Below are 15877 nucleotides of genomic sequence, written 5' to 3'. Positions count from 1 at the left end.
TCAGCTGAACATAGCACATTAACCAAACCGTTCATATGCCGCTTTAAAAGTCTGCACTCCATGGAGAAAAAGATTTGGCCTCTTGCTGCAGCCACAGCAGCATTAGTGTGGGCGATAAAGCCCGGATCAAGTCGAAGTTCCAGATGATTTGAGGGTCTTGGACAGAGTTGAGGTCAGGACTCTGCAGGCTACTCAAACTTTAAAAACTATATCTATACAGTATACTGTATACTTCATTTGTGCATGGAGGCATCGTCATGTAAGAACACAATATGTCACACATCATTATTAACACAACAGTATGTGGACAACAGTGTCTTATAACTATGAAAGAATATGTTATCTCATGCTCCTCAGTTATATTAATAAGAAAAAGGACAAGTGGAAATATGAATCTATTTTATACTGAATATGAAGTACAACATATGCCAACAAGATTTTATTCCACCACTGCTAATTAAGATTCCCGAGGTGAAAGACAAACTATCAAAGTTTCATAAGTTATATTTTGTCAACTGAGATCTCCATGGAGCTGTTTCTTCACCTTGCCCTTTTGTTGCAAAGGTGAGCTCTTCCAGCTCCTTTGTGCATAGGAACGTAGAACAAAGGTCACAGCGATACACTCAAAGCTTCCTGATATGCATACTGACCTTTTAACACAAATTAGACACACTACTCAAGAGTGAACATAATACATACTCAAAAGTTGCTCACAATCATTTACAGCTTGTTGACCTTTTTCACATTTTATACTTCCTGTTATCAAAAAGAGCATCCCACAGGTGTCATTATCAATGATTTCAAAGTGGCTCTGCTGCACTTACTTCAACATTTATACATGCAAGATAGTAATCGCAATATTTTGACATCATGTCTCTGCCTTTGTCTCCCTCTGCAGCGGTTACAACTACCTTCTCTGCCCTCCATTTAAGTACTGCTGTCTCACAATATCAGACACAAAGATGTGTAAAGATGGAAAACTTACAACTGTTGGCAGTGGTTTAACAGTGCTCTGAAGATCTCAAAAACTGAAAAAAACTGAGATACTGGAGGTAAATGTTTGGACAAAGATTTAACTTTTTGTTTATGACTTGAAAAGTTTTACCTTTGTAGAAGCTTTTCCAAACTCAATAACGTTTCTGAACATTTGTCTATTTTCTTAATGCCACACAACAGCACATATTGGCTTCCTCTTCAATACAGAATCACTTTCAAAATCGTTTAGTCCACAAGGCGCTCAATGGTTCACCTCATCAGTACATCTCTTACTTGCTCATAGGCTATAACCCGACCCGGCCCCTTAGGTCATCAGGTGGAAGACTTTTAACCGTACCTAGAGTCAGATCAAACTCTGTTGAAGGGGCTTTTAGTTACTGCAGCCCTTCTCTCTGGAACAAACTGCCTGCTGACCTCAGATCCATAAAAGCTGTCCTTACTTTGAAAGCTAAACTCAGAACCTTATTTTCCAGAGCGTATGAAAAGTTACACTGTGTGCATGTAAATATGATGACTGATGTGACTGGCTGCATGTGCGGCAACACTTGCCTTTTTGTTTGATTGCTGTTTGTTGTGTCTGATGTATGTTGGGTGTATCTACTGTTTTTCTATGTTTGTATCCTCAATGTAAAGCATATTGAGCCGTTGACACTGTGGCATAAAACAAATTCTGAATGATCATTTTTAAATCAATATGCCAAAACAAGGCCTCTCCAGTTTGTGCCTGGATCCCACCCACCTAGTTGGGATACTAATTTGCATAAGCCTCCACTATACATTCACTATATATTATCCCTTACTTGTTTCATGACACCAATAAGCATCCTCTCCCTGTCTTGTCTAACCCGTCATGGCTCTGGATTTCTGACGCTCTATCAAACTCGTGTGCTGGTTGTGATTTTGTTCCCTGATAACATGGAGTTGTTTTTCCCTTCCAGCCATCGTGTGCTGTTCGTCCTCCAGTGGAATAAGGCTCATTATCTCAATGTGAAGTCACAGTTTGTACCGTTACACTCGGGGATCAGGCCATCGCTCCATTAAGGGACATCACTTTGAAATGTCTCACCACACACACACACACACACACACACACACACACACACACACACACACACACACACAAACATTTAAACACCAACACACACAAGTATGCACACACTAACTGTGCTGGTATTATTTTTCCAGGTGAGGCCTGACTTGTATGACCGCCCAACTGCTTCACTTCAATGTGCACAAAATAAAATACAACCTTAAAGTCCATCGTTGCCGCACTGATGAGCAGAAAAACAGAGAAAGCTCAACTAAAAATGTCTGCTTCCTCGAAAAGCCAGGGAAATGTATCCAAAATACAGTCAGTGGGAGAACTCTCGACAAATCATCCAACACATGATGTGTTACAATTTAATAATGAGTAAAAGTTCCATCATGTGTTTTTTATTGCGATAGTTTTTTGTAAAGGATAAACAAAAAGGCTGTTAATGCTGTCAAATTCTGTTTTGGGAGCAACACATGCAGAGATATAAAGTGGCAAAAAAGAGAAAATAGTCTGTATAAGAGGTCTATAAAAATAGTTAAAGATGAAGGGATTGCAGGTTAAAATCTCCAGGAGAATTAAATCTGAAAAAAATGTGTGAGATAATGATCTATCTTCCCTAGAAAATGGTTATTAAAGTCAGTTCAGCAGGAATAATACCAGGGTGCTGCATGCATAATTCTACATATGTTTGTTAGTTTTCTTATAAAAGCCATTAATGCCCGTAAAATATCTATAATTATCTCTCCTGCTGATGTATTTTCCACAGTTTGATTCTGCTACCGTCTGTTCTCCTTCCTTCCTGGAAGTCAAAAGCTCCCATTATTCTCCTGAATACATTAAATCACTTTTCTAGGTCACCCTTTTTAGACTTTTTTTGGGCAAAGACGAATAACAAAGAAAAATGAATGAATTATATTACACAAGTACTTATCTTTAACCCTCAGCCCCTGCAGTGGAGCTGCTGATCAGCCAAAAGTAGCAGGTTTTGGTTGTTCTGGGCTGGAAAAATAACAATGATTTTGTACCTATGTGGCTTCTGTGTGACGATGCACTGGTCAGTTGTCCCCAGAGAGATACCATACAGACGGTCAGCAGCAGCGCCTTTCTGCACATACTCTGGAGGTCCCTCTCCTGCATTCTGGAAGAGAAGAAAAGAGAAAAAAAAAACATCGATGGTCAGCCATATTTACATCACACAAACACTCAGATGTGCAGGCTGGCTCGTTTGGGCGCATGCCAACAAGCTCCCAGAGCTTTAGCTTGGCAGTCAGAGGTAGTCAATTAGAGTAACTCCTGAAATCACAAAGCTTGGATCTACAGAGCTTAAACTGGATGCCTTGGTTGCGTTAGGGATAAGCCTGCTGTGAGACATACACAGGTGCATGCCGTCAGGAAGTTTGGATAAACACCATCACAACACATATCAGTTACAGCCCTATTTAGACCGAGTATCTCACAAGCATGACCGTGTTTTCTTCCAGATAGGACAAATAAACCTTTTCAAGCTCATCAAGTTTAATATTAGGGTCAACACTTGCATCAAAATTCAGTGTTAAGATTTCAGGAAGCCTTGACAGCGCTAACCTCAGGCAACAGAAAGCACAGACTAAAATGGAGGAAGCTACAAATTAGCTGTGCTGCACATTCATTTTACCACCTATAAACTTTGAACTCTGTTGGTTTACCATCTAAAAACTCTTCCAGAAAAAGACTAATATAGAGACAGTTTTGTGAAATCAGTTCATGACACGCAAACTTCTGAAAAACTGTGTGAACCCATTGTTCTGTTAGCAACCAAGCAAACCAGCTTGCTATCTGTCAGTTAGCAAGCTAGTCAGAATAGATATTTTTCCTCCATCTTCATAGATTTTTATTGAATGAATCTGCACAGTTTTCAGTAAAAATTGCAGAAAGAAGAAAAAATGAAAGCTCTTTGCCCTGTTGAAATTAAATAGTTTGCATGTTTCTGTTTGTCTGTCATGCTAGCAATTAGCTCACTATCTACAGCTGTAAATTAGCTAGCCCTGAAAGTATCTGTAGAAAGTCTCACAAAAATAGAAGATAGTTTATTTTTTTATTTATATATTCAAATACACGTATTAAAGAACTAATTCTAGATGTGTATTGATGTAAAATACAGTGTTACAGGGTTCTCAAGTTTTGAACTCAGTTTAGAGTGAGATTTTGACAGCGGATTGTATTCATCGTAATTATCCAGATTTATATAGGCTTTATTTTGTCCTTTATCTTAACAATTTCACTGCCCTCTCTCTTAATCTCTTCCTAGCTCTCTTTATTTTTGTGAAAAAGTAGTAATTTCGCTAAGTAAATATTCTACGAAATCAATTGACTAGATGACTGTACACATTTGATACGGGGCTCCCTGCATCTTCTAATCTGCGGTCAGTCTGCATTGCACATGTGCATCCTTTTCTTTGGAACGTAACATTGTTGCGTTGTTTTATCCGGATACAGGGATGCTATTTTTTGATTGGCTGTTGGGTAGCTATATTTCTTTCTTTCTTTTTAAATTGGCTGGTGCGTGGCTCTTTCTGAACTCTACGGGAAACCCACTTGATTCCTACCTGTTCCACAGTTTAAGGAAAAGCGGCACAACTTGGGTTGGCATTGTCCTAGTAATTATTCTGCTTGAGAAATACAAAGTGTGGCGTGTGAGCATGTGAACAGGTTGACATGCGTGACTTGAGAGCCCTGACCTCTCTTGAATTAAAAATAAAACTCCATTCATTTGCAAAGCTAACTTGGATCCAAAAAGATGATGTACCACTACTGCAGTTGAAAATAGTAATTTTAGTGTTATTCTTGGTAAAATTACATCTAATGTAGCCTAATAAAACCTGATATGTATCTGATATAAGAAGCTCTGTGAATTCTCGGGACTGGATGATGCCTGGTGATCCGATGTGCTGTGTTACAAATGACCTGACTGTAACGTGTAAATGTAATCTGTATGCAATGGATTGCTTGTCTGAAGCTCTGGAAAGTGGAGAAGGAGAGTGAATTAGATCCCCAAGATCCTGACTGATCCTGTCCCTGTGTCAGGGATAATTAATAGTTTGGAATAATTAATGAAGTTACCACTGCTGTGCCACCTGCATTAGTGCAGTCTTTGGAGATGTATCATTTTTGCTGCTGCAGGAATCTGATAAATTGGTCCGAAAGGCAACTTCAAAATTGGCCTATAATACATAACCAAACTTTACCTGTAAACTTGATTTATTTACTTCAACTAAAGTCATGCATAATGTATGTTTTTCTGCTCCGTTTAATATTCTATGGAACAATATTGAGGTCATAATGCAGACAAAAGACTGATAATCAGACTTCTCCTGTGCAGTGAAGCCTGATAACCTACATAATATATTTTTTCGTGAAAGATTGGCTTTGTGGCTTAGTGTGAGATTTGTTTGAGCAGCGTGAGACAGAAGCTGAATGCGTTCGTCTCACACCACAAGTGAGAGAGCTGGCAACCCTGCATAAACACACTGCAATTTATAATGCCAATTTAACTGTGGAGAGAGCGAGAACAAATGAAGTCTGTTTACTCTCTCTGTCTCCTCCTCTCCCACGAGCTGTCATCCTGCTACCTGGGAGGTGAGTAATGCTGTTTGTGTGCTCCGTCTTAATGTGCTCAGTTCTATAATCTTCATGTACTTTCGGAGGGGCTGTTGTCCAGTAATACTCTGCATCTCCATCTGAGAGGCCTGCAGAGAGCCGAGTGGCAATGCAATCAGCGGCTCATCTTACTGCCAACACAACTATCCTCTCTTGTGAAAAAGCAATTGCAAATCACAGCTCTGCTTTGAACTCTGTTACACTGCAGCCACTCAAATTAGTGAAATGTTTGGTTTCACGCAAAGAGATTAACTCTTGCTTATCTGGCAGAGGCACACATCTGAAGGCGGATGTTTGCTATGATTGTCTTTGTACTGAGAGGAAGAGCTGAGGGAGATCTTACCAGAGGCTCTAATTCTGTACAGTATCAGACGAGCTGATGCAATCTGGACATCGTAAGGGCTCAAAATATAGACAACTCAGACATAGATTTCTAAAGGGATGATTTAAAGCCCAGGTTCTTGGTCGACGCCTGTTTCTGTCAGGTGTTGATGCAAGATTTTGGCGAAGGTTTGGATCTGATGTGAGGCAAACAAGCATCAACCCTGAGAGCTTTCTGTGATAGTCTGAGACACCTGTCAATCAAAGACAAGCCTGCGAGGACACACATATCTAAGCATCAACAGAAAAGGTGTCACTCTAAAACCACACCAAACAGATGAGAAACAATCTGTGCCACTATATACTCCCAAGTAATGCTGATAAAACGCCTCAAACATTTGATTTCAGCGTGTTATCTTAGTGTTTAACATTTACACAAAAAGGAACTCAATACCATCAGTCTGTCTCAGTTTCCGTTTACCTTGATGTTTTGTGTTAATTATCTTGCTTTATTCATTGCCTCACTTCTAATTGCCTGTTTCCATTTGGTCTCCTAAATAGTGCTGTCGAGCGATTAAAAAAATTAACCTAAATGATTACAGGCTTTGTGATTAATTAAGTGCTCTTAATTGCATATATTTATAACATGAGAAACTTGCATTACAGGTAGACATACTGCATAACCCTGTATAAGGATAGTTATTACTTAGCTTCCACGTTTTAATTGTACCATATATTGACCTTATTAAGTGTAAATTCCCAAACTACCCCCCCACACACACTGCTTTCTGCACAGCTGCTTGCCTAACCCCCCTTCTCTCTCTCTCTCTCTCTCTCTCTCTCTCTCTCTCTCTCTCTCTCTCTCTCTCTCTCTCTCTCTCTCTCTCTCTCTCTCTCTCTCTCTCTCTCTCTCTCTCTCTCTCTCTCTCCCTCTCTCCCTCTCTCTCTCTCTCTCTCTCTCTCTTCATCAGCAGAGTTTTAAAAGTCATAGAAGTTGAGTTTCTCTCAAAGCGACCAAAGAACGTGGTCATGAGTGACAACGGAACATTTTACAAACTTCAAACAGCCACAGGAGGAGATTCCAATGGAACGGGAAGGGTTGTACGTAAATCAATGCATGTAGAGTTTGGACAAGTGTCTCTTTATGTGTGTGTTTGGAGAGAGTGCCTTTCCTCACAACAGGTGGAGAAGTAGAGATCAAGGGGTGATGTTATTTTTCTCTGATTAATTAATCAAAGCTAACAGGTTAATTTGGCAGCACAACTTTTTAAATCAAGATCATAGACTTATTTTTTTCAGTACAATGGCTTTCTAAAAATAAGCTCTGTTTTTGTTTTCCCCCTTGTTGGTATTGTATCTGACAACACAGCAGCTTTGGGGCATTATTCTGCTGTTTGTTAGCGACTAAAAAGACAAGGACACACCTTCACAAACACCCAGACAAAGGTGAGGGCTGAGTTGTTTTTCTTATCCGGTAATTTTGCTCTACATCATCTGGAAACTCAAATTTCAAGGTAACTGCTCCAGTTTCTTATGACAATTGTGTACAATGAAAACAAGGCATCAGATGTTCCAGATTTATATTTCTTCAGAGATGTTGGGGGTTGCTCTTTAAGGCTGATTTATACTTCTGCATCAAATGGATGGCATAGCCTACGCTGGAGGTCCGCAGAGCTCTACGCAGAGACTTACGCACGTAGCTGAAGTGCACCTCCTCCAAAATGTAACTACCCGTAGAATCGACCAAACCGCAAGTACTGTGGTCCGCTCGGTCGGCTTTGTATTTCCCGCATTTACAGCACTTCTGGGATCCCCGCACATTGGCTGTGTATTTCATGCCCTCCTCTCTATTCTTCATGTAATCATGTCTGTATGATAAACGGCAACATGTATCAGCTGTAGATTAACATAACACGCTCTGTATCGCTGTGGAAATGTGAACAGAGATCGTAGCAGGCCAGAAGCAGGTGACCGGCTATCAGAGAGACCGCACTGCCCTCAAGCGTTTCGGCTGAGAATTGCTGTGCGACAAAGACACATCGACGCACAAGTATGTGGTGCTCATTTCCGCGTCAGCCTCTGCTGTGTAGGGGAGATGCAGAAGTATAAATCAACCTTTAGGTCAATGAAAAAGTATTTGGATGTTAAAAGCACCGTCAGAGGTGCATTGCTACAGAGTGGAACACGGTTTGATTGATATCAAATGATCGCATAAAAATGATGCCCATGCAAACAGCTCATGTAAGGTGGATGATGGCAAACTGTCCAACAAAAGCAAGGAGGCAGATCTGCTACAATAACATATCATGGATGTACAACTTTAAGGGTTTTAGATTCTTGAAAAGTTGAATCAGCAATATGTTCCATGAGAAAAGATAAACACTTTAAAGATATGTGAAGCTTCAAGTACTAACATGGTGCAGAATCTCCTCTCTTCGCTTAGCAACAATATTTCACCTGTACTCAATATTTCTTGCAAAACTAACACAGCACCTGCACCACCTGACCTTATCATGACCAGATGTATCAAACACTGAAACGCAGGACTTCTAATGAGACCAGCTCGAGGGTCCATCTCACTCTCAGTGTATTAACTTCAATTTTACTTCTGTTTACTTAAAAAAAAAGTCAGATCCACGTTCATTTCTCACCTTCTGTGCACCATCATTTTTAAACTTTTTAGCAGTCCATGATAAGAAGAAAATGAGAAAACTAATAAATCTACTCTGACAGCTGAACTCCAGATATAATTGGAATTTGAGTGCATGCTGCTTGCTGAAAATGAAATGTCTGAGAGTGTAGATTCTGGCGTCAGGCAGCAGGACGCCAGGTTTTATTCTAAACATGATTTAAATCTACTCGAGCATCTAATTCTACAATTTCCATCTTGTGTCTGGTCGTGTTCAGGTGGCCTGTTGGAGCTGGTTAACAGGAAAATTACTCCACCTGATGGATGTGGCACTGAGAGCAGGTGGCTCATCACAAAATGGCCTGATCAGGGTAAACCTATTTAGAGGGAGGTTAAGCCTGATTTTTACATGCTGCCGGCACACATATGCACACACTCACTCCTTCACACACACGTTTAGTATGGAGATCAGTTTTGCATCAAGTCGTTTTCACTGGCTTGTCCACAGCAGGACTGAAAACCTCCTGCACATTTAATATTCCCTCAGATATTAACTTTCAAATTCATTTTTATAAGGATTCACACAAAGCTTATACTTTAATTTAATTCTTATTTACTTTTTGAGAACTTCATCAGACCTGGCCTGACGTTTTGTGTTGCCTGCATAATCAACCTTGACAACTTAAATTATGTTTGTAATGTAAATAAGGCTTAGGATATATAAATAAAACCAGTATATACTACTATATATGTAAATCACTTAGATCAGTTGATATGGTGTGGACAAACAATAACTCCACCCTGAGTGTGATTCCAGAGAAAAATGGCCACTGTGTTAATATGGTCAATTAAAAGAGCTTAACACATTCAAACTTTATATGAATTGTCCACTTTTTTACACTTCAGTTTTGAATTCAGAGTGATTGATTCATCTAAAGTTAAAAACCTGCCAAAATTGAGCACGAATTATTTAAAACTACACACGGGAGTCTGTGTGTAAAATATGGCAAATTGGTTTGCAGAGAATGCTTAATGAAAGCAGAGCTAGCACGAAAGGCTTTGGTCCTCCTTCTTGGTTTACATTCACATGTCTGTGCTGGTCATATGCCAGTTTAACTAGGCACAGCTTAACTTTATCTTAATTTTCTAAATCAAAATATTGCCAAACCGCATCATGCTGCCAGACGCCATCGGTCATCTGTGCTTGTTTACATCCAGGTTGTAAAAAAAAAAGGCTGCCTGTTGCTTTAAGACGGTGGAGAGTAATTACCATTGGTGGCCAGCAGAGGGAGCTGCCCAGACACAGCTCTCACACCAGCTTGCCTGCAGCATGGGGGATAGAGAGTTTATACATAAGCTCCCAGTTCTTTGAAAAGTTTTGTTGCTTAGTGTGTACTTCATCTCAGGTTAAGGTGCATCCATTAAAATGTAAGCTGTCTTATTTGTCAGTTTATTTACTAAGTTAGAAGTTTGCCTGCTAACGAACAAGAGAGGTTGCAGTTTTTGTGTTTGTACCAAGCGGCAAGCAGTCTCTTTTTTTCTAACGCGATGGAGGCTCAAGCCTGCCTCTTTATCTCACACTGAGTTTGGTTGAGTTCCGCATTTCCAATATGGCTGCCGCCAACAATTGGCTTCAAAACAGCGCTCAGGAACAGATGGGTGACGTCACGGATACTACGTCCATTATTTATACAGTCTAAGGTTTGTACATACCTATTTGACGCTTGTAGCATTATATTAGATGGCAGAAGTGTGATTGAGCACATACATTAAGATTTCACATTTAAGAAATTGGTTTTCATTGTTATCTTAAAGATACAATATGTAATTTTGACGTGCGTTCAGACCTACAGTAAACCAAAACGCTAGTATATACAGACTATTAGCTGATTATTGCTGCCAAAAGTTTAACTGACTGATTATGCACATCCCTCATCTCAAGAAACTCTGGTCTAAACTGTAGTCTTTGGTATATCATCTACAGAGACCAAATCTTAATCCATCATGACACTTACGCTAACACTTGGCAACTTTTGGCAATAGCTCCAAGAAAAACATCCTTTTTAACAGACAGACACTCCACTCATGATGATCAGCCATCTGCAGCAACTGTTCATGCATTTCACTTGAGATCTGTCCGATACTAATATCCAGAATGATGAACATGGGGACCATAAAAAGCGTATTAGCATCATGATTGGTAGCTTGTAAGCACACCAATATTGGTATTCAAAAAGAAGCGCTGTGCTGAAGAACAGCCGTAAGTAAACACCAGCATGACTGTAAACTCTTGGTCGTGTTTAACTTCATCCACTTTGTTATTTTGGGGGAATCAGTGAATATTATATAAATATCCTACTACTGGCAAATTTAGAGTTTCCTAGCAACCACAGCAACATAACACTCCTGGCAGCCTTTGATCTGCTGCTCTTTCTGTTATTAGTGAGTCTCAGGGCTCCTCGTTGAGGAAACAGCCTCCTCTCTGATAATGGCTTCACAGATAGACATAATTGACAAATTAATGTGCACAAACACACACACACTCACGCACATCTTTCCCACAACAAACTTCCCTCTGAGCACCTTTTGTTTGGTGGCAGCCATGAATTAATGGGAGCACTAAGTCAGAGAGTGTGTTTACAGCTGTGATACATGACACAGAGTGGACGAGCTGGAGGTGGCCGCTCTGGTTGGAGGGCAAAACAAAAACCAACGCTGCTTTTTTCTGTGCAGCGTTTTGTTTACCCCTTCTCTGAGTGTGACACACAGCGTGTTGTGTGCCAGCAGTCATGCCCCAGGCCAAGAATTCCTCAATTACACGAAACAGATTTTACACTAACAGAGAAAACATGGAGATAGCTGGAATGTAGTAACAACACAGAAAAATCAACCTTACATTAAGGTCTTCATGAATGGGACTTTCTGATTCAGTTACAGCTCCCTACATCCAGATTCCCTTTTTTTTTAATAGAAATTAAAACCTGATCTTACATTGTGATGTTACATTGTGAGACACTAATCAATGTATACCAGCTGTGAATCAGATCATCCCAGACTTTTTTTTGGTGTTGCATTCAGCAAGAAAATTCAAATCCCAGATGTTCTTAAGGTTGTATCATCAGTTTAATGACAATGTTTATGATTTATTCGTTTCTCCAATGTTCTCTATAGCTGTGCCTCAATTTAGGGCCTGAAGCCTTTGAAGGCTGCATTTGAAGACCGAATGCATCACTGTGGGGCGTCGAAGGCTGTCCCATTTTGAAAGCTTCTCCAAATGCGACCAACAAATTTGTCCTACTTTTCACGGTTGAAGAGGATGTGAGCAACCTTCTAGCCCAACATATCCCATAATTCTTTGTATTACCATTTTATTTGATTGGTGCGCACTGTTAAATTATAGTTTGGATTTAACTCAAAAGCAAGCTTTACGATTGTTATAAAAGACACAAGAATTGGAACTTGAAGTTTTCTTTGAAATGTTGGTGATGGTTGTATTAGTTACGCGACACTAGCGGTTCCAGGTATTTAGCCACATTAGTTTACCCATAGCTACAAACCCATTGCAAGACATTAGGGTCACTGCTATGTGACGCTAGCGTATGGGCAAGAATGGCTAAACAGAGAATCCTCTGTCGACCAGACCATCTCAGTTCAGTTCAGCCTGACCGGTCTACGCAGACTAAGAAGGCTGGGTTCTCCAAAGGTTGCAGCCCATGGATAAGGACACAGCTGTGCACTAGAATTTCAAACAAGGTTATCTTAGTTTGAGCATTATTGGGCTGAGTTTTTATTTCTTTCAACATTCATCCATTTTTTTGTTTTGTTTACTTCATTAATAGTTTACTTTATAAGATATCAGACATTACAGAGAAAAGAAGTCAACCTTTACAATACAGAGGCTGTAACTCAAGAGTTCAGAGTATAATTATAGTATAGTATTAACCAATGCTGCTGTTATGTATTAATACTGCTGCAGTGGTAGTTGCATGTGTACAGTACTTGAAAGATCAGATCTATGGGAGGAGAGAGAGGGGGGTGATCGGCAGCAAAGGGCCAGGGTTTTAATTACAACAAGGACTGAAGAATCTGTCCTTGTTGTAATACGGAGTGCTTACCTTTAGTGCTGAACCAAACCGGCTCTCCAAATTTCAGTTTTCTTAAACATAATAACATCATCTAACATCTATCATACAGTGTGTGTGACGAGGTTGTTGTCCTCACTGCTGTCTGGACAACTGTTTCACAAAAGAACTGCAATGACGCGATGAGAGGGAGAGCGTGCTTCTTAAATCCCTGCATGAATGGATTGAGGGACTGGCCATTTCCATAAAGTGATAGAATCTGCCCCAAGCGTGTTTTTGTACCCACAAATCCCCTGCAATCCTCCAGATAACTTGAAACAAGAAAAAGATTAGCACATTACACAACTGGCAGCCATGGGGGGAAAAAAAAAATCACACAACAAGTGAGCATCAGACAGGCTGTCAGCGACAGCTTTAACTCAGCAGGACTGATTACCTGACAAAATTATAACTTCTCAGGGAATAGTGCATGGCATGTAATCAAATGCACAATTAACAGAGCAGCATATGGCTCATTTGGCAGCCGAGTTCAAGATGTTGTGGGTATGTAAATCTGACAGGATCACAGAAAGAAGGTGGATCAAACATTAGACAATCCAAAAGTTAAGTTAACTCACGCTCATTTGTTGTTTGTCTTTGCTCAAACATCATAAATGACATTTAAAAAAGGGTTCAACATGCAGGTTTAGGTTTGATTGCGACATATTCCCTGATCACTAATATAGCCTCATTATTGCTGTATTAAAGGAACACAGTTTTCATGATTCAGTTCTTTAACAATGAATCCTCCTTCGTAAAAATGCCAGATGTTTCACAAATCAGGCCTTCCTATTTAAAGCAATCAGTGTTCCCAAATTGTTTTTTTGTGCAGGGGAGTAATTTCAACTGTGGTAAAAGGACAATAACCTTTAAATATTTAAGATTTTATATTAGTCCCATTGTTACAGTTTCAGCTTCACCCACAGACTGACTCTGATTAGATTTGTACAGATGCTATTACCCAGATAAATTAGTAAGTCGAGCAAAAATACTGACATAAAAATCCCCAAACACTCCAAGGCAATCTGTTATTAAATACAACACAAATGTTGAAGTAAAATAATCTGAGGTGCCTTTAAAGTGCTTATTTTTGAGCCCTGGATTTTGCCTATCAGGTAACTTTCTCTTACGGCCAAATTCTGCCAGATCTGATCCGTCACGGCACCGGATCTGATAGGTTTCTATTCTAGTCAATGTGTTAACTTCCACTGGAGATTTACAGGGCATAGTTTTGGGCTTGAGAATCACACCTGTGCATGTTGTCATTTACGTGATCCCCTAGAGTCATGTTTTGCTTTCAGCACACCTGAATTAAACTCCAATCCATTACCATCCAGTAAAGGTCAGCGCTTCAAGCTGCAGGGATACCTGTTTGTTGAGGAAACTTAGCGTGGTTTTAAGGTTTGATTTATTATTAATGAACAATTCAGCACATCTATTTTTATGTTTCTACCATCAGTAATGAGAGCAGAGTGACGTCACAGTTTACTGCTGATTTAACAGACGTCAGACGAGGTGAAACAGTTTCATCTGCCTGAACTTCTAACACAAAACACACCTTTGAATTGAAGGAGAAGATGAAGGGCTAAGAAAGAGAGGTAGAGGGGAAAGGACAAGAAAAAATGAGAAGAAAGAGAAGTGTAAGATGGTGGAGAGTAAGGAGAAAGATAAGAAGAGAAAGAAGGGAGGACAGAAAAGCAAGTCGAGAGAGAAGATGCTGTGGAAGAAAAAGAAAAGGATCATGGAAACAAAAAAAGATGGAGAAGGAGAAGTGGAGAATAGAAGAAAAACAAAAAGGAGAAGCAAAAGTAGTTGAGGGAAAAGAAAAAAGGAAAGGAGGAAGGAAAATAAGGGTAAAAGGGGGAGATGAAGCAAAGGAAAAGAAGAGAAATATGAGGAAGAAGTACGAAAAAGCAGAAGAAGAAGTAGAAGAAGAAGATGAAGAAGGAGAAGGAAAGGAAAGGAAGAAAAGGAAAAGAAGAAAAATAATTGGAGAAAGAAGAAGTAGAAGAAAAAGTAGAGAAATGGAAGGGGTAAAAGCAGATGATTGAGTAGCAGTAGTAGTAGAAGAAGCACATGTACTAGATAAACAATAAGAAGAAGGAAAAGGAAAAGAAGAGGGAGAATAGGGGTAGAAAGTTAGAAACATAATAAAAGACATGATGAAGAAGAATTTTGTTTGGAACGGAGTCAGAAATTCAGAAAGTATTCAGTGAGAGGAGCGATGTGTTACTCTACCTCTGTTGGTTTTTCAACCAATCAATTAGAGCTCACCCCGCTGAGCTCACAGAAACCACAGCAACACAGTCGACACATCTACTGCTCTGCACTATTTAACAACAGCTCGTAGACATCTAGTGAACAACATGGCTTCCATTACAGGTTCTATCTCTTCCTTATGTTTGTAGCTACTGAGTACATTTTAAGGATTGTAAGACCCAAGGATCCATGGAGATCGTGTTGTTACGAACTGGATTGTTATAGAATATTCTGCTTCCGTACTGCAGCCATCACACTCCATGTGACTTGCAGACTCCCACTGTTTGTATTGCTAACTGACAAAATTGGAGTTATGAAAAAAAAGCGGTAAATGTAACACACAGCGGAGCTATGTTCCAGTGTTTCCCCTTTGGGCTTGTTGTGGTTTTTGGATGCTGCAGACCAGGGGAATGCAGAGTATTTATTTCCAGGAGCCAACATTAGGCTGAGACCTGTTGGAAAACATCCCGCTGATGCAAGGTCAGAGGTCATCACAGTGTAGCTGGAGTCCTCTGACACAGTCGGCTCGTCCCTCTATCTCACCCTGTTCCTCCCTATCTCCCTTTATCTCCTTTGTTATTGTGCTTCTGACTCATCGTGTGTCCTCACAGCATGTTCTGTGCCACCGGACACACGTTTCAGCACAGCGGGATCAGATAGCTGTCCGACTGCATCATCACACACTCAGGGAGCAGGGTACATAGGAAGAGTTGAAAACAGTAGGTTTTAAAGAGGGCTACCAGCATAAAAGCACACTTTGTTTTCCTGTTCAGCCAGATTTTATGTAAATTAACCTCTGAAGTGCATTTGGCACACTGTACATCTCCATTCAAGCATCTCAATGAGGGCTGCATAGAAATTCAAAAGAGGGAAATGGAT

General features: G+C 40.0%; 1 protein-coding gene across 2 annotated transcripts in view; it reads right to left on the bottom strand.

The window, feature by feature from the left end:
* LOC117828701 (chemokine-like protein TAFA-2) overlaps positions 1–15877 on the bottom strand; it is a 141731-nt gene that overhangs the window by 50587 nt on the left and 75267 nt on the right. For both annotated transcript variants that reach the window (XM_034707073.1, XM_034706320.1), the window contains one exon: positions 3058–3170. In XM_034707073.1, the coding sequence (XP_034562964.1) occupies positions 3058–3169 (112 nt within the window). In that variant the 5' untranslated portion in view covers position 3170. The remainder of the gene's footprint in view (positions 1–3057; positions 3171–15877) is intronic.

Source organism: Notolabrus celidotus, chromosome 1 (genome assembly GCF_009762535.1).
Source record: "Notolabrus celidotus isolate fNotCel1 chromosome 1, fNotCel1.pri, whole genome shotgun sequence".
NCBI lineage: Eukaryota > Metazoa > Chordata > Actinopteri > Labriformes > Labridae > Notolabrus > Notolabrus celidotus.
The sequence above is the reverse complement of the archived record's forward strand: the minus strand, read 5'-3'. Positions and strand labels throughout refer to the sequence as shown.